This window comes from Tyto alba, unplaced genomic scaffold (genome assembly GCF_018691265.1).
Source record: "Tyto alba isolate M040663 unplaced genomic scaffold, T.alba_DEE_v4.0 Super-Scaffold_3, whole genome shotgun sequence".
Taxonomy (NCBI): domain Eukaryota; kingdom Metazoa; phylum Chordata; class Aves; order Strigiformes; family Tytonidae; genus Tyto; species Tyto alba.
The window spans coordinates 6,389,345-6,415,013 of record NW_024881304.1 but is presented as its reverse complement, the minus strand read 5'-3'; the positions used below and the strand labels follow the sequence as shown (position 1 = coordinate 6,415,013).

The 25,669-nt window shown below is 54.8% G+C and overlaps 2 protein-coding genes across 3 annotated transcripts in view; both read right to left on the bottom strand.

The window, feature by feature from the left end:
- The window catches only part of IP6K2 (inositol hexakisphosphate kinase 2), a 50,487-nt gene extending 42,138 nt beyond the window's left edge, over positions 1 to 8,349 (bottom strand). Inside the window, exon 1 of the mRNA XM_032984322.2 lies at positions 8,331 to 8,349. The gene's annotated coding sequence lies outside the window, so the exon portion shown is untranslated. The remainder of the gene's footprint in view (positions 1 to 8,330) is intronic.
- A 929-nt stretch (positions 8,350 to 9,278) lies between these two features.
- Positions 9,279 to 24,708, bottom strand: ABHD6 (abhydrolase domain containing 6, acylglycerol lipase). 2 transcript variants are annotated; one of them, XM_032984354.2, is made up of 10 exons: positions 24,604 to 24,708; positions 20,851 to 20,920; positions 19,077 to 19,224; positions 15,653 to 15,809; positions 15,124 to 15,237; positions 14,761 to 14,893; positions 13,336 to 13,493; positions 12,444 to 12,498; positions 11,904 to 12,004; positions 9,279 to 11,179 (listed from the first exon to the last, which is right to left on the bottom strand). In XM_032984354.2, exons 3-10 carry the CDS (start codon positions 19,193 to 19,195, stop codon positions 11,003 to 11,005), a joined length of 1,014 nt encoding a protein of 337 aa, XP_032840245.1. In that variant the 5' UTR covers positions 19,196 to 19,224; positions 20,851 to 20,920; positions 24,604 to 24,708; the 3' UTR covers positions 9,279 to 11,002. The 2 variants fall into 2 exon arrangements, with proteins under 2 accessions (XP_032840245.1, XP_032840246.1); XM_032984355.2 differs by lacking the exon at positions 24,604 to 24,708 and adding an exon at positions 21,468 to 21,639.
- Positions 24,709 to 25,669: the final 961 nt, after the last annotated feature.

The window sequence follows — 25,669 nt, the reverse complement described above, 5'->3', positions numbered from 1 at the left end:
TCCCTGGGGAGGGGGGGGGGCTGGCACAGGGTGAGCACCCAAACTTGGCATGGAGGTATTAAATTAGGGGGTGCCGACAGCCTGCCCTTGGCTATCATGGGGCACCGCAGGGGCTGCAGCGAGCCCTGGGAGGCACGGCATGGGGCAAGACCATGGGCAGGGTGAGACCTGGCAGGACCCCACAGCGGCCCCTCGGGGCAGGGTCCCGCACCGTAACCGTGCCAGGGGATTTCTCAGGTAACGAGTTACACAAGGCCCCATGTCAGCAAGGGTGCATGGGGCAGTGTTTGTTCAGCGCTCATCCCACGCTATTTTTGGGGCCTGTTTTGCAACTGGACAGAACCTCCTCGCCCATCGGCATGTGGCTACCTTGGGAGCACAGCCCTTCCCAGCACGGCCATGGCCTTGGGACTGTGGAAGGGGCACAGCAGTGACTTTGCAGCCTGGTGCAAGCCCCCCTGCAACAAGGCCAGCCCCCCTCAGGGGACAGTGACCCCACCGAGCCCCCGTCCCCTACAACCTGCTCTCACAGCCTCTATGGACAGCCCTTCTCCCGACATTGATCCACCTAGACACACGCGAGGCTATTTATAGCTGGGGTTGATGTTGATTTGGATCAAGTGGAAGATAACAACGTTATTCTTAGGTTTATCTCTCAACCCGTGGAGGGAAATAGGCTTTGCTGGCTCAGGCGGGCTCTGCTCAACCTGTCAGGGCATGGCTGGGAGCTGGGACAAGTGACTCCCGTGGTGGGGACGGAGGAGGGATGCACCTCAGATGCACACTCAGGGCACAATGGATGCAGTAGGATAAGCCCTGACGTGCTGGTCCCCATTGTGCCCTTCTTCCTGCCCCATGGGTCCACTCCTGCCACCCCTCTTGGGGAGCAGTGGCATGGGGAGCCCCCGGCTCCAGATTCACGGGACTCAAAAAAACAGAGCCCGTGCTGGCTGTGCTCCCTGAGCCCCTCTATCCCTCCTGGCAGGGCAGGTGGGTACCCGTGGGGACCCTGTCCCTCCGGCATGGCCATGCCCTCACGGGGATGAGGCACCATCATTGTGCATCCTTCTGTGGGAAGGAGGGTTCAAAGAGTTCTGACTGCCAAAACAGTTGCTTTAATTAAAAAGTCCAGAGTGCTTATGTTTGCTGTGCAGAGCAGCATCTAAAAATATCAAAAACTCTAACTCGCCCTGTAATGAGACATTTAGCAGAGGGAGCCACCACAGAAACCAAACCAGCGGCGCCAGGAGGCTTTTCCCATCGGGACAGCTCACGGATCCACCATGCACTCCTCCAAAACACTCCAGTGAAATCATGGCTTTGGAGGGAGGGGAGACAGCTTCCCCATGCCTGTGTTTCCCCTTCGTTTCAGCTCCCTGTGTGAACCTGGGGCACAGGGTGCCTGCAAGACGGGGTCTGGGAGAGATGCAGGGATGCCCCAGGTCCAGCGTGCCCACACTCACCCCACAGGGTCCAGTGCCTGTAGTGCCATAATACCTTATATTTTCTTTTAGATTTTATATTTCCTTTCTGATTATACAGAGATGATGATGTGACTGTGCTTGGCCACATCTAAAATGATTTCATCAACAGCTGCCTTGGGTGGGTGACTTGTCCTGTACACTGCCAGCCCCACAGTCAAGGCAGGGTAAAGCAGCAAGCAGTTGCGAATAAAGGTTCAGAAAGGGAACTTCTGAGCAATTTTAACACTAAGCAGTACTGGTCAGCCCAGCCTACAACAGCCAGATTGCTTTGCGAGCACTCAGACAGGTTTTAATGGCCAAAATTTGGCTGTGCTGAAGGCAGTGCTGCAGCAGGGCAGGTGTCCAGTGCCAGCTCTTGGATGCCCTCAGCTCTGTCACGCCCCCCCACAGCCAGGGGTGGGCCTGCAGAGGATGTGTAATTACCTTGGAGCAGATTACTGAAGGACTTGGGGATCATTAAGGATGGGAGGTGGCGCAGAGCCTGAAAATTGGGAACCAGATCCCACTAGCGACAAAGTGGGGGGAATCACTCCAGCCACGGTGGCAGTCCCAGGTGATCCCCACCCCAATGACTAAATCTTAGACAAACTGCTCCCAGTTTCCCCAAAGGAGTTATGAGAACCTCATCGCTCCTGGTATATGGAACAGGGCCCACCACTCACCAACCTTTGTCCCTCCAGGCATTTGGGGCTGGGTGCCTGCTGTGGTCCTGGCCTGGGAAGGGGTGTGAGTGTGATGGAGTGAGATTTGGCCACAACCACACTGCGGAGGAGTGCCAGTGTCACATCCCATCACTGCTGTCTAGGACATGAGGGCATATCCCAGGAAAGCTCCTGGTTGTGGTTCAGCTTTTGATTACAGCAGCTCTTATCAAGAAAGCTTTCTGTGCTCTTTATAAGAGGGGAAAAAGCAGCACGGACCACGCAAAGGTTTCTGCCACTCTTCCAGTCCCTCCCAGCACCGCCTGTGAGATGCTGGTGCTTCCCAATGCCACCCATATCCTCACGCTCGTGTCCCTAAGGGCTTGCCCTCCCCGGAGCAGGGTGATGCTCCCATCCCAGGGGTTGGCTGATGCCACTGTGGTGGCTTTGCCCCCTTTCCTGGGGATCCCTGTTTCTTGGAGCAACATGAATGACTCCAGCTGAACCCACCAGAACAGACAACAACCTTCCTCGTTACAGGAGTGACCCACAACCCCAGTGATGACACATGCGGTTTTAAATACACAGTCCTGCCAGTGCAGCTCGGGGCAGGCAGGAGGGTGCTGCCTGGGCACGTCGCCTGCCAGCCCTTAGTGGCCTTTCACATGCCAGCCTCTCCTGGTCAGCAGGGTGAGATGTTGGCCTCCCTCCTCCCATGCCTGGCACAGGATCCCACCTGGGAAAGCCGGAGCTGACCCCGAGCTGCTCTTTTGGCAGTCACCTCGCTCGCTCGATTAAAGGCAAACCCACTGAGAGCAGCGTCCCAGGACTGTGATGGAGTCAAGTGACAAGTGTTGTTTCTAGCGTGCCCTGCACAAGGGCACGGTCACCTAGCTCCTAGGGGCCATGGGGATGAGCTAAAACAGCCTGAAAAAGCAGAGGGATATTTTGCAGGTGGCTGCTCCCTGCCTCATCTGACAGACCACTCCCACCCCAGCCCTGGATACCTCTTACAAGCTGACTGCCTTTCGCTGTTGGGCCGCTGGCGTGGTGGAGGGGCTGGAGGTGGTGGGAGAAGACCAGCCCTTCGCCCACAGCACCAACCCAAAAGTGAGAGGCTGAGGGGAGCACCCACCCCCTCCCACAGCCCCCCAGGGGCTGCTCTCAGCAGCTGGTGTTCACGCCACCAGGTCTCGGTGCCCGGCACACAGAGCTGGGGAGAGGGCTGAGCTGTGCCCCTCCGCCAACAGAGCACCCCAGCCTGGGGACAGCACACATGCCACCTGCACCATGAGCAGTGGTGCTTCATCCCACAAGGGCCAGGATACCAGTGAGCACCAGGCTCCCACCAGCAGCAGTACCCTCTGCAGGGTTTGTTTTTCTGAACACTGCCCCTGCTCTGACACCCCCTGAACCACGGACCGCATGTGTCAGCCCCACACCTCATGCCCTGGACCCTGCCCTGGTTTTTGCAACTTTTCCCTGACTTTCCTCCTCACACTTTGCCCCGGGGAAGCCCAATGCCCAGGGGCAGCCAGCTCTCCTGCCCCCCATGCACCCCTGTGCCTGCTCCAGCTGTATGTACAGCCAAAACACCTGAAATCAAGTAAATATGGGTCTTGCTAGAAAACACTGGTTAGAGTACACAGCTCTGCACCTTACTTCTTGCCCCAGCTGCATCCCAGGATCAACCCGGAGAGGACAAAGCTGGAACTGGGGAGCAGAAAAGTGGCAGGTTTCAGAGCAGAGGACCTCACATCCGAGCCCTGCCAGGAGGCCAAAGCCCACGGGCAGAGCTCACCGGGGGCCCTGCACACAAGTGGGGTGAGCTCAGCTGTCCCTTGCTCCTGGCACAAGGTCTGGCATGGGGGTGTCAGTACCTGAAGCCCAGGGTCCCTGACACGGGCAGGGGGGATGGATGAGTGGGGTCGTACTCTGGGCTGAACTATTACATAAGGGCAGGAACACGTGCAGGCTGCCAGGCGAAACCATAAATAACATTTGTGCCAGAATCCCGGCTCCAGAGCCAGTGGGTGCAGTGAAAGCCGGGGCTGGGCAGGTGAGGGCTGCCAGGGTGGGCATGGGGAACCCCCCCTGCAATGACATGGCACTTCAGGAAAGACTAGGCAAGGTTTGTGGCCCCCCTCAGCCTGTGCTATTTAAATCCCTCGCTTGTGAAAGCAAGATCTGAAACAAGGAAATCAATATTATCTGGAAACACAAAAGCCCTGACAAATCTCCCAAAAATTCTCTACGTGGGCTGCATGGCAGTTGCACAACAGGAAGAGGCTGTTGATCCCATTTGCTCTGTGCCGGCACCGTGCTAGCCTCCACCCAGAGCTGCCTGCTCTGGCTTCAAACGCAGCTCAACCCCAAGCCAGGCAGTCAGACAGATAATACTTCCAGGTAGCCTGTGGCCAGCTGCATCTCCCACTAACCGAATCCAGGTCGGTAGCTCTCAAGCACTGTGGGGAGATTTGCAGGAACCCTCCTGGCCACAGTCCCCAGGTTGCATGGATGGCAAACGCTGGCAGAGGGGAGCGGGTGCTGAAGAGAGCTGTGCAGAGGAGAGGAGGATACTGCATGGGCTCTCCTGAGCTGTGTGGGGTGGGAAGCCTGGCATCGCTTCTCCAGGGGTAGAGGGGGTTTGATCTCACATGCATCATCCCCATCTCCTCCAGCCCCCACCCCCTGGAATGGGGTGCACGCACTGACACTGCTCCCAGCAGTGATGCTCTAACCAGCACCCCTCAGTTTTCTCCTTTTGCATCCCTGACATCATCCACCCTCTGAGCCAGAGCTCTGAAACAGCTCTCAGGAGCTGGTGACAGCATCCCCAGGAGCATGGAGGTGTTTGCTTGCAGTCCAAATCAAGGCTCTTGCAAAACAAGTTAATTATTTAACTACTTTCAGGGGTGACTTGACCTTAAACTTCAAAATTTGGACATCTTCTGGAAGGAGAGAATTTGACCCTGAGAGCACCCAGCTCCCAACACAAGACAGGAATGCTGGGTTTTGCCCCCTGGATGGGTGACACACAGGTTGGGGACGCATGGAAAACACAGGTCCCACAGAGAGAGCTGCCAGACCCTGCCTGGACATCAACCCAAATCAAGGAGCAGCACCCCTGTGGGGTCCTGGGCTGTGCGGGGTGCAGGTTGGAGTGGAGGGGTGCAGCATCAGGTCTCCCTTCTGCCCCCCCCCCCCCCCCCGCCCCGGGTGCTGCATCATGTCCCCACGCTGGTCACTTGCTGCCACCTGGTGCCACCTCACCACAAATGCTGGAGACCCCGGGTGTTGAAAGTGAGGATGCCATGGGTGTCGACACCCGTGGCCCCATGCAGCCTCACTAGTCCTCCAAAGGACAACCTTCACCTGGTTCTCCAAACAGGCCAGTGACCTCTCTCCTGCCTACGGGGTCAAAGCCAGGTCTCCAAATATTTCCCAACCTCCTGGACAACACCGAGGGTTATTTCCCCTAAGACAGGCGGCTGTTCCAGTCATCAGGTCTGGATGTGGCCCCCATGGTGTCCCAGAACAGCTTGGGAATGGGGATACAAAGCACCTAGAAACCAGAAAGGTGGTAGGTAACAAGAATTATTATGTTACTCCAAATCAATTTTGATTTGCAATAGGGTAACAGGCCCCGAAGGCTAGGAGAGAGCAGTAGGGACTATATTTCTTTAGTAGGGATTTTGTCAAGCAAGACTGTGTCATTCCCACTGGAAAAATAAGGAAACTCAAGATTAACTCAACCTGCAAGGTGGCTGCAAAACATGCAGCAAAATTACTCTCGCTCATTACCAGTGGCTCCCTGTGGAAGTGGAAGGAGACACACTGTTTTCCACAGTTCCATCAGTAGCTCACTGATTGAGCTGTAGGACAGGGATCTTAATGAATACACAGCTGAGGTGGCCCCAACGGGGTGCGCTGGAGAGCTGGGGTAGGATACAGTTGATCTTGGAAAATAGACCAAAAAAAAGGAGTGGGAAAGAAAGGAGGATGTAATTCTGGAAAGACCAGTGCAGGATTTTACTCTCTTGTATGAATAATCAGTGTGCAAAGGCAGGCTAGAGAGCATAATTGCAGGAAAGGGTGACTCACAGGCCAAGCAACGTCATTCAGGGGGGCTTAGGGGGACAGTTGTTATTATTACTATCTATTTATTTTAAAACCAAGCTGACAGGGATGTTTGCTCTTAACACACTCATGAAGCAAGACACCTGCTGTTCGAAGCCAGCAAAACCTGAGCCCAGAGTTTGTGCCCAGCTGCCTGCATTACTCTTTCAAGTACAGGAGGAGCAGCTGGTAGAGCCTGCAGGATTTTACACTGGACACAGCAAGGCTGCAAACACGCAAGAGGGTGCTGTGGGGAGTTATGAACACACTCCCAGCATCTAATGGGGACATGAGAAGTAGTAAGTTTAAATTTAATCAGAGATTCAGGCTACTCATTAGGTTGCCCTGTGAACCCAGCAGCTCCCCTTCCAGGGAGCTGTGGTGGGATGTCCTAGACCAGTGGGGTCATTTGGAGCTGATGCAGGAGTCAGTCTAGGGATGGCCTGGATGATCTCTCAAGACTTTGTGTTATCCACCCGAGGAATGCAGGTCACCCACACTGTCGGTCCAGGGCCCAGGCCAAGGGAACGTCCTGCAAACCCAGGGGGAAGCACAAATCCCTGTGCTGTTACCAGAAACTTGCCAGCTCACCCAATGCTCTTGTACAGTTTTTCCCAGAACTCAAGAAAACAAATAAAATCAATAGAGCAGCACACAAGGGCAGTGCGTGGGCCCTGCTCTCTGGAGCAAAAAAGAGGTTTCAGGGAAAGAGCAGGATTCAGAAAGCGGTGCGATGCCCCCCCGTCCGCTGGGCACCCAGCTTCAGGCAACAGCCAAAGCCCTTGTCGGAGCACCTGTTCACCGCTATTAGCTGGGCATTAAAAAAAATTAAAACAAGGCAGTGACCCCGTTGGTATGGCTGAAGACAAAGTTTTTCTGTAAGACACGAAAATCAAGGCTCGCTCTCCACATCTCAAGCTGCGGGCAGGAGGCAGCAGGCAGGCAGCGCTGTCGGGCAGGGAACGGCAGAGAGAAGCCACCCAGTGCTGGTGGCCCAGCAAATATTCAGTGAATAATCCCCAAACGCCCCCACGAGGCCAGTGTTCAGAAAAGGGCCTCGCAGAGGGGAAAACAAACAAAAAAACCCCACCAGATCCTATATGTTTTCCTTGCATTCACTGTAAGTCTCAGCTGGAGGGTCCAGGCAGGGGACCCTCGCCACATCACGGGGCAGTTGCAGGCATAACGGGGAACACATGCCTCTGCTGCACCCCAGCGTGCAGGGACACGGGTGGGGGGTCTGTGGTGCCCCCTCCCACAATAGGTGGGAAGGGCTGTGCCCTGGGTGCTCCCATCCAGGCTTCTATGGGAAAACCATGGTTTGTGTTCAAGAGAATCGTGAAACACATTGAGTCAGGGGAAGGTTCAGCTGGGCGATGAGCTCCTGGGGCAGGGGACACCCACGGCAGCACTCAAACCACGGTGCCGGACACCCCAAGCATTGATCCACCTGTCAGAGGATGCTCTGCACCGGGCTGTGCTGGCAAAACTCCCCAGCAAGGCAGCAGACGCCATTACTCTAATTTGCTGGAAAAAAAGGGAAAAAGATGCTTCTCCACTGCAGACGAACACCTGGCTGCAGCTGTGCGGAACGGGACCCAGCCCAGGTTTCCCTGGGTGCCCATGTTTCGAGGGTTCCACGTCTTCCCCTTCAGCAGGAGCTGGGCACATACCGAGTACCCGGCAGCAGCTGCCACCAACTCCATCCCTCCTGCTCCCACCAACACCCTGGAAGTGGGGCAACTGGTACCACCACGGACCTGGATGCTCAGCAGCAAAACAGCTTGCTCAGAGGCATCATTAGGTTTATTAGCAAGCCAGCCCTGTTGTGTTTTGCAACCTCTTTTCAGGATACAGTGAATCAGCCTTGCCAAGACCCATAACAACCAAGGGCCAACTCCTTGCTTAGCTTTTACATGAGCCTCTACCTTCATGAGCCTTGCCACCCAGCCCAGACCTAGTTTATTCACATAATTACAAGGAAAGCAACACTTAAACACTAGGTGACAAACCAAAACGCAAACTCCTCCCTCCTGCCATGCCAGAATGCTCAGGTTATGTGCAGGTTCCCATTGCTCAGACTCACCATGACTGGGATCCACTGGTTTCCTTGTGGCTCCCTCAGCTCTGCCCACAGGACACGCAAGGAGGAGCAGGAGGCTCTGCCCCATCCCAAGCCCCACACACAGCCCAGGATCGCAGCCTTACCTGCTGGGGTGGGGAGCCCAGGGCTCCCCGGGGGCTTAGTGCCAGGGAGGCAGCAGCCAAAAACCCAGGAGCAGCCCCTACATGGCACGGGGCTTTTCTAACTTCCCCCTAGGACAGGAGGGTTATTGGGCATAGCGACCGGCGTTATGGGGCGTGCTTTCAGGTGTGTTCCTGTGTGTAGGCAGCTGGTCAGTGGGCTCAGCTGCTGAGTAATTAATAGATTTCCTGCAGCAACCATCACCTCAACCTGTTCATTACTGTAGCAGTGGGGCTGGAATGCCATGGCGGGGCCCAGACAGGAGGATGAGGTGACAGGAGGATGCTCCCCAGCCCTCCCTGCAGCTCCTCTGTCACACAAAGCAGCTGCCAGGCCTCAACAACCTCCTGGAGAAAAGAGAAATACAATTATTTTGCCTGGATATTGATATAATGCTAGTCCTAGCACACTGTATGAATTCAGTAAGACTTGTAATTACTGCTGAAATTGGTATTTAACACACTTTCAAGAGTTTTAAGAGGGATCTTGGTGCTTAAAACCTAATTACTCTGCCCCTTGAGGTTTTATTTTGCTTATTGGGTGTTTAGGACCACATCCTCTTAAAAAGAAAAAAGCAAAATTTGTATTGCCTTTGAAGAGATGAGACTCGAGCCTTCTGGGTCTTCACGATCTCTCCTAACATTATCAAATATACCTTGAGGCGAAACGTGCATCCCACAGAAATGTAGGGAGGAAAGAAGAAGCAGAGCAAGTCCCCTTTGCTGTGCATCATCCCACACCACAGCCCTCGTCTTCCTCAAAGGGAAGAATAACCATTGCACAGTGGACTCCTTAAATCACTAGATTTTAATAGCCATATAAATCCTTTGCATACAGCAATCCGTGGTGTATGAGAAACCATATAGATACCCAACAACTTTTTCTGGATTTTACCACATAAAACTATCAGCATTTTTTTTTTTTTTTTTAAATCAACTCCTGTAGTAGAAACAATAATCAAGCAATTAACAGCAAATTTCTAATTTTCTAAAAGAACAATGTTTCTTCTCTTAAAAAGAGCAGAGAAGCTGACGGGGAGTTTCAGATATATGTACAGATCGGGGTACCTCGAAAAGATGTTGAGAAGAGGGCTGTCAGCACCGCGAGCATGCGTACCCAGCCTGCGGGGGGGCTCCAGCAGCACCCGGTGTCACCCCTCGGAGAGGGCTGGGGGTGACCGCGGGGTGACGGCTGCCTGCTGCTTTGCCTTTGAGAGGAGCCCGCACGGCGTTGCCCTCCAGCAGCCGTGGGTCCGGCCCAAGACCAGCACCAGCCCTTTCCCCCAGGACGCGCGGCGAGGGGTCGCACCTGGGGAGGTGCAGGATCCATCCCTGTACATCACCTTGTGGGCTGCAAAGCGTAGCTTGTCTGCATTGCCTATTTCTATCTATAATTTCCCATGGCCAGGAGTTATAAACCATCGAGAGGGCACACGAGCACGCCGTACCTTTCCACGCCACCGCCCAGCGCCTCGCAGGCGAGCTGTCCCCCTCCTCACCACCCACCAAGCCTATTCGCAGACACAGCCCGCTCCCACCCCCTCACGCCTGGTTTTGGTGACATCGGCATTCTCAGAATTCACGGAATTCATTAAGAAAGTCGTTATTTACATCAACGTGTTCAGCAGCGTACGTGGTAGAAGAACTGAGACAAGAGTTCGCTCAAGTTTGCTGACTCGCACCCTGTCCCCGGGTTTATTGCTGACTCGGGCTCGGGGACTGAATCGCCCCAGGCAGTTTCCATCCCTCTGGTTCACACAACAGCAGCGAAGCTGCTGTCAGCACCCCAAGTTCTCACCGACTATGTTCACCCTCAGGGGGAACCATCCTCCAGGCAAGGCGGGCTGTGTGTGGATGCCATACCCTGGGCAATGTTAAGGCATTACATATATGCAGGAGCTGTTTGGGGATTTAAAAAAAACCCACTCAAAGTGTAAACATTTTTGCACATACAGTCATTGGACTTCCACATGTGAAGTTTTCTGTCGTTTTCTGCATAAATCACGAGTTAAGGAGCTACACAAAGAGCACTCGAGCAGACGCCTGGAGCACTGGGGTTCTCTTACAGCACAGCAGCATGCAATGTGACGGACTCTAAGTAGTAGAAATATTGTAAGTCTCAGTCCAGGATGCTTCCTCCTTCCTACGCTTCTTATATAGTTTAAGTAAATGCCATTAACAACTACGTGCCAGTAACCTGGGTAAGATGGGTGGCTGTGTAAGGAGCTTCAGCACATGGCATGGCTAGCGCTTGGTGATTTCAGTGCATTTCTACTTTATCTCTAAGTAGAAAAGGGAGAGATTCTGCTTCCGTTCCTGTATCTATGGAGGTTGCTCAATGACCCCTAGGTCGCTGTGCTGGCGGTGCTATAGGTTTAGGTATCAGTGATTCTGCCTTCCTCAGGGACTTTGGCACATTCACCCCTATTCGTACAAGATCCCTGAGAACTTATCAAAGCTGCAGTACTTTACAATTTAAAAGGCCCAGCGTGGGTCCTTGGCTCCCCGCCACGCTCACGCCTGCTTCTTGTTGTTGTCCATGCTGTGCAGCAGCGCCAGGAACTCCAGGATGAGGTTGGCTGTCTTGCGGGGACGCTCCACCACCACCGAGTGCCCGCAGTTCTCCAGGATGTACACGTGGCAGTCCGGGATAGCGTTTGCTAAAACGCTGGCACCAGAAACGTCCAGGACCTGGATGGCAGGGGAAAAAACAGTCATTCTCCTAGGCAGAGCTAGGTTTTGCTGGACACTGTAGAAAACCCGTTGGAGCTGCCTTTGCAAGTCCAAGCGAGATGCTGAGCAGGGATGCAGACATGGTCCTTGTGATGCCAGCCCCATCCCGCGGTACCCCTGACTGGGGACAGGACAGGGAGACTGCATGGTGCTGGTCTCTCTTGGACACTTTTTGGCTGCCAGCTCAGTGCAAAGGGGTCATTGCAAGCAAATGCTTGCACCTTTGCATTTCCAGAGCCCTTTGCATGCCTGCAGCTTACCACCTTCCCCCTCCCACTTCCTCAGTAACCAGCCATGTGAAACCCCCATGCCTTTGCCTCGCCGCCTGCCCACGAACAGCACATTTCTCCCCAGTTACCAGGACAACTCTCTTTGCTGGCACTTCATTCCTTTTCCCAGCCTACACCTGCTGCAGCGCTGGCACCTGCCCCCCGCCTGCCTCCTTGCTCTCCCCAGCCCCGGCTCTGCTGCTCTCCTCTCCTCCCCCTGGCTCCATGCTGGCCGTCAGCTTTCTGCCCGTCACCCCTCCAAGCCCCTGTGTCCAAACCCACTGGGGACAGGGACACACGTGTGCCAGCTTGCCGCAGAGCAGCACCCAGCTTGGCAGCACAGCCCCCACTGTGCCCCCACGGGTGGAGATGGAGACATGGTCCCATGGGGGGAGGCGGAGGGAGCATCATACCTGGTCCTGCTTTCCCCAGATGACCTGCGTCGGTGCTTTGATCTTGCTCATGTTCTCATGGAGAGAGTGCCTGGACTTTTCATCCACGATTTCTAAAAACACTAGTGGGGGCAAGAGGAGAGTCAGTCCTACAAGGGGGACGCTTTGCCTTCCCTTCTCGCAGGGGTCCCTGCGGGCCAGCCCTGTCCCCTCGCTGGGAAACCCAGGCAGGGCTGGTGGGCAGAGCCCAGCGGGCTGTCCTTGCACTGCCACCAAGCCCAGCTGCGGAGGGACCCTCCTCCAAGCCCATCTCCTCGTAGGTACCAGTACTAATTAACCCGGCTGGGTGGGTGAGGGTGAAGCAGCCATCCCATCGCCCGTGGGGGTGGCAGCGCGTTGTTACCAGTGACCAAGGTGCATCCCCCCACCCTCAGGAAGGCAGGAGCGGGGTGCAGGGGACAGACAGCAGCCGGAGACATGGTGGATGGGGACAGACTGTCCCCACAGCCCCGGGGGTCTGGCTGGAAAGCCCCGTGAGAGGGGCTGCTGCCGCACACTTACGTCTCCGGTAAAAATCATTGTGTGGGATGCGAACGTCGACGAGGCCCTGGAGGATCTGTGGGGAGAGCAGAGGAGAGCTGCTGGGGGGGACCCGCACCCCACCGTGCCCTGCACAGCCTGGCCCCAGCACGAACTCCTTCCTAAGCACCTCTGGCTGTCACAACCACGCTTAATTAACATGCATCTCAGCAACAAGTGTTTTTGTCTTTTATGATGCAAATCCAAATTTCTCCCACAGGCCAGCCATCCACAGCCAGCAGGATGCCTCAGCCATGACTGTGCTCTTCTTCCTTCTTTTATTCTTTTGCCAAAAAAAAATAAAAAATAAAGGTCTTGGCGTTACCTTACATTTTTTTCTTACTCTCCAATCTACTCATCCCAGACTTCCTAAGGAAAACCAGCTTAATGGTCAGCTCCTTGCCAAGTTCCTCTCGCCTGACAATGAGGTGATTAACATTTCCATAGATTTTGCTTAAAAATCAGCAAACAATCCCCCTCCAGGCCAGACAACAGCCGCCTTAGTTAGTTATTTAATGCTTCCTGCCAGCCATATTTACTAAAAAGGCCTTTGACATCCCAGCCCGATGCCAAAGACCTTGCTGGAGAAGGAATTTCAGGGAGTGCTGCTGGAGTGTGGTGGGAAAAGTGAGTTTGAAGGGAAAGTGCTGTAAAAGTGCTAGGAGTGGGTGTCCCACCTGGGTGTCCCACCACGGGTGTCCTGCCTGGGTGATGGGGGATGGCAGCACCAGCTCTGCTCCCAGCATCACCTCAGCTGCCGCCATGCAGGCTTGGGGAGAAGCAAACCCGAACCCCGCTTTTCCCACAATGAGCCCTGCTTTCCCAGCCCTGAGCCCCACTTTCTCAGCCATCACAGCCAGCCCAGACTCCTCACCTGCTGCGGCACCTTGAAGCGAACATAGGAGCAAAGCTTCAGCATATCCGCCATCTCCTCAGGAGTCGAGGGAATTAAAGGGATCCTGTCAATGCGTTCGGACTCTTGCAGTTCCCGGAGCTGCTTAATGAACTTGCTGTCAGTGGTACTTGGCAGGCCTGGGTCGAACGAGAAGAGAGACACAAGCTAAAACCTCGGTGAGACCCCAACAACCCCAGCAACAGAGCATCGTTGTACTGACCTTCATCATCCTTGCCTCTGGCCTTCCACTTGCTCAGTCATTAAAAAAAAATTGAAATAGAGGGGGAGAATAAAATCTGTAGATACAGCAACCTTAATGTGTACCCAGAGGCACCTCAGCCTCCCTCCTGCTCCAGGGCTTGACCCCGCTGAGCCCCATGGGCTGACACAATATGCTACAGGCATGAATGCTTTGGCAAAAACTGTAGTGTTTATTTTTATGTGGACAGTGGATGCAAATACTAATGCCTGTGCCCAGCCTGCTACTGTAAAGGGTCAGAGAGAAAATTTCAGAAGCCACATCCACATGCACCACTGCGGGGAAGAAGCCCTCAGCAGCTTAACCCCAACCCTCTCTGCAGCCCCCACACAGAGGTTTCACATCCAGAAACACCCGGAGAGTTGGCTGACACCTCTCCCAGGGAGGAGGGGGTACCTTGCCACCCCCAGAGCCTGGTAGCTAGGTAACCTTGTGCTTTGCTTCATTCCTTATTTCTTATCTGGGAGGCGCTTTCCTTGCGTGGGAGGAGGAAGGAACTGCTATAACAACTGGGATGCAGCAAAGCTCTCCCCAGCAGGGAAGCTCCCTGCCAAACCCGCCGTGCCTCCCGCAGCATGTCGTGCCCAGGCTCCCCTGAGCTGCCCGGCCAAGGGGACGGTGGGGATGGGGTGTGCTGCATGGTGCAGGAACACCCCACTGACCTGTGCCTGCCCCCAGAGCACTCTTCCCGCTTGGAGCACCCAAACGTGAGAGGAGCGAGCTCGCTGGCTCCCAGAGCCCCAGCCCTCCTGGGCTCTCAAGTGACCAGACTGGGGAGACTTTTCCCACTGCTGTCTGGATTCCCCCTCCAGACCAAGACGCTATGGATGTGCCATGTAAAACAGCTGCCACCCCAAGGGGAAACACATTTTCCTCCAGAGCAGGTCTTGTCCCATTTGCCCTAGTCCCAGCTTTAACCACAGCACAAGGCAGGCTCCAAAGCCCTGGAGAAGAGCAGTCAGGACAAGTCCGTGATTTCCTCCCATGTCCTGGAAGCGCGCCCCGCCAGAGATTTTAAGACCGTACATACAAATTATTTCAAAATGCTTTGCACTAAAAGCCTATTTTTCCTCCAGCACTACTCTGGGCTTTTGCACGGGCCCCTGCTCGCCATCTCCCTGCCTCACCTCCCCTGCCTTGCCCACCTGCAGGACAGATGAGGGTCAGGCTGCAAATGTCTTCTGGGTACTGGGCAGCATAGACACCAGCAACGTTTCCTCCCATGGAAGTGCCAACCAGATGAAAGGGCCTTTTGTTCAGCTTGATGCACTCCACAAACTGGCAGGGGAGAAGGAAGAGCATTGTTAGGGGAGAGGAAGCAACAGTGTGGGTCACATCAATTAGAGAAATTGATCTCAAAAGCTTGAGGTCAGTGGCTGGGGCTGCCTGGGAAGGGAGGGAGCGGGGCTGTGTGAGGCAGGGCTCATGGGGCTTAGCTTGCCTCATGTCCCCACACCCCTTACATCCCTGCATCCCTCTGCAAAGGCGATGTGACGCTGGGGCATTACCTGGTGTATTCTCTTAGCTTGCCCATTAATGGAGTAGTCGTCCAAGGCTGAGCGGGTCGTGCCCTCGTGCCCGGGCATGTCAACGCACACCAAGTGCAGGTTCTTGGGCAGGAACTGCAGAAACAAACCAGGGGTGGTTACGGCGCAGGGGAACCGCTGTGAAGCCCTGGGATGGAAACTGGTGACTGTGGGTGGGAGCGGGGGGGCTGCTCTCCTCCCAGTAGACCCTGGTTGCTTGTGCACCAGAATAAGTCAGCCCATGTACCAAGGATGACATGATGAGAAACCATGGGCAAGACTCACTTCCCATGGAGGAGGCAGGTATGTACTGCTCTTCCCCTGCAGCTCTGGATGTCATATGGATGAAAGGGACACCACAACCAACAAGCACAGAGCTAAGGAGGGTGTTTCTAGAACGTTACAGTGATCATCATATCCCATGCATGCAACTGTTGGGTCCCCACACCGCCCTCAAGCCCGGGATAATTGATTCTCACTAAGTTGCAACATGATAGAGATGGAGTCCCACCTTGACCATAGACAGCCACATGTCTTTGTGGGCTGAGAACCCATGTAACATCAGGATGGACGGTCGGTATCCAGGTCTCCCTCTATAGGAATAACAAAACTGATAGTCATCGTAGTTTGCATATCTAACCTGCATACCCAAGGCTCGGCGCCAGTACCTGGAAACAAGGAGAAAACACCACCAGTGAGTGAGGCAAGACCAGGGCCCAGCAGCACTATAAGCCAGGTGACAAGTCCAAACTCAGCTGCAGTTTTGCTCATTTGCTAAGGCCAGTTAGGTTGGGCTCACATCAGTGCTGTCATGGCCCTAACTGGGACTAATTCTGAGCATCTGGTGCCTAGATCAGACCCTGTGCTTATATGTGATCCCTTATAGGTGTAGTACAGGCTGCTGGCTATTCATGGCTGCACTGTAGATGGCTTGTGGAGATGCCCTGTTAAAAACGTCAAAAAATACCTGAAACAACTAACTTGCATGGTTCCCTCAAGGCAATGGAAATGGGCCAAAATAACAATGCTGAAACTGAAAACAGTCTCAGGTTGGTATTGAGGAGAGAGGCTCAAGGGAGAAAGGCAGCACACATGGCAAGGCAGCGTGCAGGCTGGGCAGGCCAAGGGCAGCATGTGTTCCAGGTGGGCAAGGTGGATCTGGCACGGGTTTATTTGGGCACACCCTTGCAGCCATGGGACAACATCGCATCATGGACAAGCACATTGGATCCCAGACAAAATAGCCAGGGCACTCAGGAGCACCAAAGGAGCCATTCACCATACATGAACTGGATGATCTTAAAAATTTATTTGTACACACTCAAAGGACTGGAGGGGACCATCCTTACACAGGGTCAAATGCCGCAGAAGATAGCAAGCTAACCCCAGGGAAACCCGGGTTATTCCTCTGAAAGCAGAGGAGACAGCTCCTGCCAGCACACTCTTGCAGCCTGCTCAATGAGATGCAGTGAAACTGCTGGCCAGAGGAGACCTGGGCAGAGATTTTCGGTGACATTTTGAACACATGATGTGTACATGCAGTCCAAGACAGGAGCAGGCACGCTTCCTCTGCATTTCCCCTGCGCTCAGATGTAACCTTTGTCAGGACAACTACCGGGCTACTCCTGCTGGCCAAGATACTGGCAAATATTTTTATATGTGATATCAGAGTTTATTTCAGAAACAAGAGCAAGGTCACCAACACTTGCTGGGCTGTCCTAGCTTTCTGCCCACTCAAAGATTATGCATAGTGCAATCCTCTTTTAGCATAATCCCTTTTCAGAGGGAGTTAGTGGGACTTAAGCAGCATCTCAGCTCTGTGCTGGTCCTACAAGGAGAGTTGAATTTCTCCTTGAATAAGTGTCTTAAGAGTCCTTGCCTCAAAGGCACCAGTGTAAACTACCAGTGGGCAAGATGGTAACATTTTTAGCAACTGATCCTGATGGATCAGTTCAGCAGAAGGCAAAATAACCTGTGCAAAGCTGAACTGATCCCTCGCAAGGTGTTAACACTCTTAGCGGCAGCTGCTAAACTGATTAACCCCCAGTGGCAGAGCAGGCAGAAGCCATCGGCAACAGGGGCCTGGCGTTGTGACCCTGGGCCGTGCCGGCAGACCGGCAGCGAGGAGGAGGAGGGGGGGGCAGCCAGTGGTGGGAGAAGGGAGAAGCATCCCTAGGGACCTCCCAGGAGCGGTGCCACAAAGCTGGAGCCACATGGGGCTGAAAGAGGGGAGCAGCATGGCATATTGCCTGCCCCCTCTCCTGCCTCTGCCGGTGGGGAAACACAATGATTTCACCCCCAAAAGCCAGTTTCGAAAGAAGCAAATAGGAAAGGAAGAGTAACCCACTCTTCTCGCCCATTGTCCCTAAGAAAAGAGATGCCCAAGAAACACAGAGCATCGCAATCACTCCCGCAAGATGCCAGTGCTGCCAGAAAGGCCGGAAGAGAGGGACATGGGGGCACTAACGCTTCAAAAGGAAACAGCCCTGCTGATCTCTGCTCACACGCTCCCTCCCTCAGCTGAACACAGATTGAGCTACCCACGGTACATTTTCACTCAACCACAAATCTGCAAACCTGAGGGACAAGGCAGCAGGGTCTTCTCTACTTCCCTCTCAACCCGGCTCCTCAAAGCTCCCAGCATCAGCCCCTTGTGCCTCCCTCGCTCGGTCTGGCCACCCCTGCCTGTGGCCCTCCGAAGTCTTCGCCCCGACCACACTCACTCTGCTCTGGTGCAGCAGCATTTCGCCAGTGATCTTCCTCTGAACCTGAGCCCATCAGGGTCCTCCCTGGCTTCCACCTGCCACCCGTATGTCCAAAGGCAAATAAATCCCTTTGACTGACAAACTCGGTACCGTCTGGACCAGTCGTCCCCAGAGCAGGAGGCTGTCACACCTCCCGCTCTCCCTTGCAGAGCCACCTCTGGCCCCGCCGGTCCCCACGCGATGCACAACGGGAAGAAATTCTCCCCGTGCCAATCCGATTGCTGGGGTTTTCATCCCATCCGCCCTCCTCTCTCAGCTCTCAGGTGCTGTGATGAAAAGGTTGCTAATAAATGTGCCGTTAGAAACAGGCTTCATCACGCTGCTGCGTCTGAGTGGGTAACGTCCTCCTCTTACAGGAGGTCACTTTGATTTGAGCAAAACCGCAGGAGCCACCATCTGCCAGGAGCACGTGAGGGCAGCCTGCCGCGCTGCTGGCTGCTGCCACGCCAGGCAAGGGGACGCTGCCCCGGCTTCTGAAGGGAGCGTTAGTTATTCCAGCTTTCCCCTGCAACAAACCCGGGCAGGAAAGCTGCCAGCATACTTATCGCTGATTTCCAGGGATGGACGAGGACTGAAGGATGTAGTGCCTGCCTCCTGGTATCAGAAAGCACGAAATGCAAGGGGGTAATGAAAAGCATCATTCCATCTTCTCTGATGCTCCAGCCCAGGAGAGTGAGTGAGAATGAGAAAAGCTTTGTCTGTAACTATTAGTGAGAGAGAAGTCCCTGCCTGCCAAGCAGGCTGTTAACCAGGAGGGAGAGTGTGAGCCCAGGGAGCCGTGGTGGAGCCAAGGACACTCACGCCAGCGGCTGCGTTGATGAGTCGGGAGGTCACCAGCCTGCTGGGGCTGCCAGGCTGTGAACATACATAAGCCTCAGCATATGAACAGACATAAGCCTCATCAGCAAAAAAGCAATAGGAAAATGCCATTTTCTTCTCCCAGAGATGCTTAAAGCTACACACAGCTGCTGTGGCCGTGGATAACCCCACCTCACCTGCTCCTGTGGCCATCACGGGCAGGGACACCCACCTCTGTCCGCTGCCGTGCTGCCTGGGGGCTCTTTGTGCACCTCTGTGTGTGTGTGTGTGCCAGGGCACAGGGACCCCATGGGGACCAGCAGTAATGCCACCCCTGCGCTAAAATGAGGGCAGCCAGGCTAATGAACTCACCAGTAGTAGATGCGGATGAGCGCCGAGGGCCAGAGGAGGAAGGAGGCCACAAAGGCCAGGATGGGGATGGCCAGAGTGCCACCGGCAATGACAAACATGTTCAGCACATCCAGGTCCATGCTGCTCTTCACCGCCCGGCCTCACCTGCCTGTATTTAGGGATGGATCAGAAGTTAAACACCAGAAATGATGACAAGTTGATGAAAGGATACCACTCAGGAGTGTGGCAAAGTCTCTTCCAGTTTTGAAACTTGATTATTTCTTCTGGCTCCTTAATGGATCTAATTATTGCAATGTTATCCTCTCAGGAGAGCACATTGCAAGCAGACGCAGACCACGTCTGTGGCGGAGGGGTGTGACATGGCCCTTGGGGCACTTTGCAGATGGGGGAAGCAGAGCCCCGCCGTTGGGTGCAGACACCCTTTCCCACCATGGGTGCAGGCAGGGCTGCCTTAACGCGGGCTCCACACTGCTTTTTGGAGGCAGGCATCCAGCTCCAGCTCCCCTCCCCCTGCCCAATCCCAAATGCCCAGCACACAGCCACTGACCTAGAACTGATGATTGCTTGAGCCCAGCTTTCATTACTGCTCCGCACAGTCACCAACTAATCAAGGGAGCAGAGCCTATTAATGGGCTCGGGAACTGAAGGAAAGAACTTGGCAGGGTGTTCTTTGGTGACCAGCCCTTATCTGAGACAAATTTATCCCCTTCCCCACATCCTCGCTCCTGCCCCATGGGGTGTTTTGCACTTGCTGTTGATCACAAGTCCCCATCCTGGCTCCCGAACATCCTTTGGACAGATCTCAGGGGCAGCAGTTGGAGGACACAGGGCAGAAGGCTGAGCTCTCACGCAGTGCCATGCTCATCCCTGAACATGCCCCACCACAGGCAGCTGGGATATATTTTTCTCATTAAGAGATTAAACACTGTCTCACACACACATCTCTTCTAATTCCCCCTGCTAACCAACTTATGTCTCTCCTTTTCCTTGGTGCTAGCTCTTTCATCACACATTTATAAAATGAAACATCCTCAATGCCTGCTCTCCCACCAGCCATCCTCTCCATCACCACCACCACACTTCTCCACGACAGGACAAGCAGATTTATATCTGCTTCCTGCAAGACTGACGGCAGTATGTGGTGTGTTGTGTGCTATGCCATGAAGCAGGAACAGGATTGCTGCAGTCACATCCTCTTCCCCTCCAACGCCATCACACTGGGTCACACCAAACCCCCACATTACACACAACCAAGAAAAATGGTTTACAGAACCTCTGAAGCAAAATTTGCCCTCTTCCCCCAGGGAAAATAAGAATAACTGAAATTTGAGGAATACTGTAAATATTTCCACCAGGCACCTCCTTAATAAAGCTAAACCTCATTTCCTCCTTCAAGTCTCAACAACACATCGTTATTCATTTAATTAACATTTTGTAGAAAGATCTTTGATCTCTGCACAGCTTGTTCATAGATAAACACTTTGTGCCACAGATAAGCCTTGTACATCAGAGCAGGGCTGCATGGGAGCCCACCTGAGAGCACTTGCTGCCTTTTGCTATGTCACTAAAACAGGGAAGGTATTAAGGACAGAAAAATTGCCATCATTCCCATTGATGACCTGTAACAAGAGAAGGCTGCAGCTAGGAGAAAGCACAGGAAAAGAGCAGGGCGGTGGGAGCCCCTGTGCTCCCCGGCACGGGGTCACCGCCTCCGCCTCCACAGCTCTTGGAAAGCAAAACAAGAAGGAGAAAGCCTTTAAAAAGCCCATCTTACTTTGCAGAGATCCTCTCCTCCTCTCGGCACAGGTCCCGCTAGCTGTGGGTAGCGGCGGCGTCTGGAAACACTGTGGGAAGAGGATAAAAAAAAGGTTAAAATCGCAGTCCTGCTTTTTCTCCTCCTTTCAGGCTCGGTAGCTGGGCAAGACGGCGAGTTTGGGGTATTTAAGCCACCAGCTTCCCTTCAAGATGCCTCATCTTCACCTTCTGACCAACCTTTCCCCTGTTTATGTAAATATAGTCTTTTGTACAATAAAGCCAAACGAGGGCACTTGTTCCAAGCAGGGACAAAGTGCAAGCTGCCATCGGAGATGAAGCAAAAGCTGGCGCAGCGAGGAGAGCCGACACCAGCAGCCTCTGCCGCGGCAGGGCTGCACGGCACCCAGCGAAACGGGGCTCACGGTTGCACTTTGGGTGATTGCAGCTATTAGAACAAAGCCAGCTAAGCTGCTACTTATCCCCTTCCTCTTCATCTTAAATGTAATTTTCCAAGCGCTCTCAGTGTCCCCCCCCCCCCCCCCCCCGCCCCGAGCCTTCCCTGTGCGAGTCGGGTTGAAGCGTAGCACAGCCGCAGGAAATTACTGGAGAGGCAGGAAAACACCGGCCTGGACTCACCAGCAGCTTTTGGCCGTGGAAATTCACACTGTAGGTGCAGCGGGAGCACCAGACCCCCCCGGGATGAGCACCGGGGGCTGCTTTGAGCCAGAAAATCCCTGAGAGATCCCCCTTGCTACGGTTGCAGAGCTGGGAGTGCCCCAGGGGGCTCCTGTCGGAGTGTTTCGGCAGGGCCATGGCAGCCACCGCTCACCACGTGAGCCCCGGCACCCAATGCCGGCCATGCGCACCCAGCGAGCCCTGCTCGGGGCCCCCGCCGGCCGTGGGTGCCCGGGGGGGGGGAGGATGCTCGGGGAGCCCCGCGGCACGGCCGGGCCTCCTCCCGCGTGGGCAGAGCACCACAACCGATTTCCATGGCTACCTCCGATGGAGGCGGCGGGAAGGAAAACGCCGGCAGACCCAGCTCCACGGTCAGGGGCAGCCACCGTCACCCCACCCCAGCACTCCCAGCCCCACAAACCACCCCTGCTCCCGGCTGCGCTGCGGGGACGCCGGCTCCCCAAAGCCACGCAGGAGCACATGCGGTGCCAACCCCCCTGCGCCGGTGCTTTGCCCAGGGGCTGATCATCCTCCAATGCTGCACCAGTACCAGGGATGGGAGCGGGCAGCATCATCCCAGGCCCCGGCTCGGTCCTTTGCTACCAGCTGGAGAGACATCATGGGCTTAAAAATAAAAGCGAGCACCCTAGTAACAGCTGTAAGTCCACAGACCACAGCTCATCCATCACTTCGAGGTGCACCGTGATCAAGAGTCGCAGCAAACGGCCTCAAGCGTTGCTACTGCTACTGTACCTCATAAATTAACTCACAAACATCAATTAGACAAGTCTGATAAATGCTACGTGATCAGGGCAGCAGTAAGGCCAAGCGGGCTGTGCACCTGACAGGGCACAGGATGCCAAACGGGGAGCACTGGTTCCCACACCGGCAGCCGAGCTGCAGGCACCAACCACCACAGCCCCTGCGTCCCACCTGGGAGGACCCCCCAAGCAATCACCCCAGGTAACGGGAAGGACCTGGGACAGATGCTAAAGGGGGGGCTCCGTGTCTCCTACCTCCCCCCCCGTGCTAAATTCAAGAAGGGACCTCATCACCTGCAAACAGAGGGGCCAAGAGGCAAGAGGGGGCTGCAGGTTGCTACAGAGGACAGCATGTTGGTGACAGTCCTCAGAGCCACCAGCCAAATCAACAACAAAATACTGTAAGCACGATTTGAATCTGCATCGTTATTTTTCCTCTTTCAAGCTCAGTGGGTCACACCAGGGAGGCTAGAGAAGACCCAACAGTGAAGCCCAGGTGTATATATCGATTTTTTCCAAGCCCCATGTAAGATGCAGCAGCAGCAGCACACCCCCGTGTGTGGGATCAAAAATCTGCATTCAGCTCAAAAAAAAAAAAAAAAAAAGCAATCCCAGAAATGTGAAAGCAGCTGGGATTGTTACCTAGGGAAACAGCAGGTTCTTCACTAAGATCAGCATCTCTCTCAGAGCCAACCTCTCTGATGGGGTGGGAGCTGGAGGGGGGCACCTGGGGGGGCACGTCAGGGGGCTACGGCACAAAAGCCTTCACAAGGCGGAGGGGCTCAGCTGGGAAGGGGCGGGCAGCAGTTAACGTGCTGGGCATCCCCAGGCAAGGGCAGGGAGGGTTTTCACAATGCAGGAATCACACGTGTGTGCTCACTGACCAGATGTGACCAAAATACAAGCACAAAGGTTGTATCATCCGGAAAATTCAAGCAGAAAGGCTGCGCTCGTTGGGACTGGGCTGCACAGCCAGGGCTGCTGCTTACACTCGGCGTTTCACTTACTGCTCCCTGAGCCCAGACCAAGGTTAGGTTTTGAAACTCTGAATCACTGAAAGCTAAGCAGCACACCGAGGCATACTTTAATTTTTTTTTGAAGAACTGAAGAAGAAACATCTAGCAATTTTAAGATCTCACTGCAGAAACAGGGGGATTTGGTGGGCCTCAGCAGCTGAGAGGGGGCCCCCAGAAACCTTGCCTCACACCACTAACCATGTAAGAAAAAAAACCCAAAACATGCAAGTAAACCATTTCCCTTGGAAACTGCCTGCCCCTTGGCATCCTCAACAGCCAGAAAAAGAATACTGACCATAAACGAAGACATAACTAATATTATGATTCCTCAGTGGTATATTTTGCAAAATGATCTTTTAGATGCCAGTCACAGTGAAGTTAAAAATTTAAGATCTATTAATATTTGAAAGATCTCTGTCCATCAGCCAGCCAGCTAGGTCTTAGTCCAGCCTCTGGAGGGCTGGGAGTAGGAAATGTGCCCTTTCACCTTCATTTATTTATAGAAGGCAGAAATGAGATCATTATTTCTGCAGCGCCATTTCACAAAACATGCATCTCTGACCCATTTGTATCTGTGCAACACTGCTCATAAATATGACTCGGGGAGTCCGGGCTGGCCCCAGGCCCGCTGCTGCACCCCGGGCTGGGAACACGCAGGGACGAGCCGTCAGCGTCACCGCCAGCCGGCCTGGGGACAAGGTGGCTGAAAATCACAACCGGGGCTGGCTGTGCTGCCAGCCAGCCGTTGGTTTAGAAATTCATAACGTGCCCGTCCTCCTTCCGGACCCCATCGCCATCCCCATCCTGCCGCACACGCACGCAGTGGAGGATGCACGGCACATGTGATGTCACGAGTGTGCCCGGACTCAGCCTTCTCCTGGGGGCTGGGGGGTAGGAAAGAGGAGGGGAGGGATGGGGTAGGGGTACTCAGGGCCCCCTCTAGGTCCCCTCTCCTTGCACACAGGCCCCCTCCCCCCCAACCCCCCTCTTCTCAAGCATCCTCCTCCGGCAAAATGACAGCATCCTCCACATAGCAGCAGCTGAAATGCAACGCTGCTCTGCTCCCCTTCGTGCCCTGTTTTTTGATTATTTGGGGCGGGGGGGGAATTTCAAGGCAAATTATTAAATTTTAATAACAGTTTTTTAAAGATTATTTCTTGCAGTTTGGTTTTGCTCCCGGTCTCCCGCCCACTCTTCCTCCCCACCCCCAGCGATGCCAGGGTTGAGACCGGAGGGGATCGGCCCCTCCTCGGTCCCCCCCGAGCCTGGCACTGCTACCGTCTGCCCCGCATCTCCCCCCCGCCCCCCCCCGCCTCTCACCGTGCCGATCCGAGCCGTGCCGGGCCGCAATGGCAGCGCTGAGCGGCGGAACGCGGCGGCTCCGTTGCGCCCTCCCTCCGCGGCCGCGCCGGTGCGGCTCCGCGGGGGCGCAGCGGAACGCGGCGGCTCCGCGGGGGCGCGGGGCGGGGGGACGCGAAAGCGGGGTGGCTGTAGGGGGGATACAGCTAGGGGGAACGGAAGGTGAAAGGGGGATGCAATAGGGGTGGGGGCGGGGGGGTACAGCGAGGTGCAAGGGAGGATGCAGTAGGTTGCAGTGGGGGTGTAAGGGGGGATATAATGGGGCTTCCTTGAGGGTACAAGGAGGGGTACAACGGGAGGAGGGGGGGCTGCAGTGGGGGGATGCGTGGAGCTGTAACGGGAGATGTGATGGGAATTCAATGGGGGTGCAAGTGGGGGATGCAATAGGGCTGAAGTGGGGGTGCAAGGGGGATATAACAGGGATGCAAGGGGGGGACATAATGGGGCTTCTATGAGGGTACAAGAGGGGTGGAAAGGGGGGCTCTGGTGGGGTGCAAGGGAGGGATACAGTGCAAAGGTGCAGCAAGGGGACTACAATGGGGAGGTATAATGGGACTTCAGTGGAGGCGCAAGCTGGGGGGGATGCAATGGGGGACATAATGGGGCTTCCATGGGGGTACAAGGGGTATACAACAGGGGGCTGAGGGGAGATACAAAGGGGCCCTGAGGGAGGTACAACAGGTTGCAAAGGGGATACAACAGGGCTGCAAGGGGGCTGTAATGGGGTGCAAAGGGAGTGTGAAGGGGTCTACAATAGGGTGAGAAAGGGCTGCAACACAGGTGCAAAGGGGATACAACAGGGGTGCAAGAGGAATGCAAGGCAGCAGCAGGGGTGCAAGATCACTCCAATTGGGGGTGCAGGAGGCAATGCAACATGTCTGCAATGGGGATGCAATGCAGCAGTTCAAGAGACACTGCAACGGGGTGCAAGGGGAGACATGACAGGGGTGCAAGGGGGGTAGAGTAGGAAATGCAATGCAGCTGCAACAGGGATGTAAGGGGATATGCAAAGGAGACACCGCAGGGA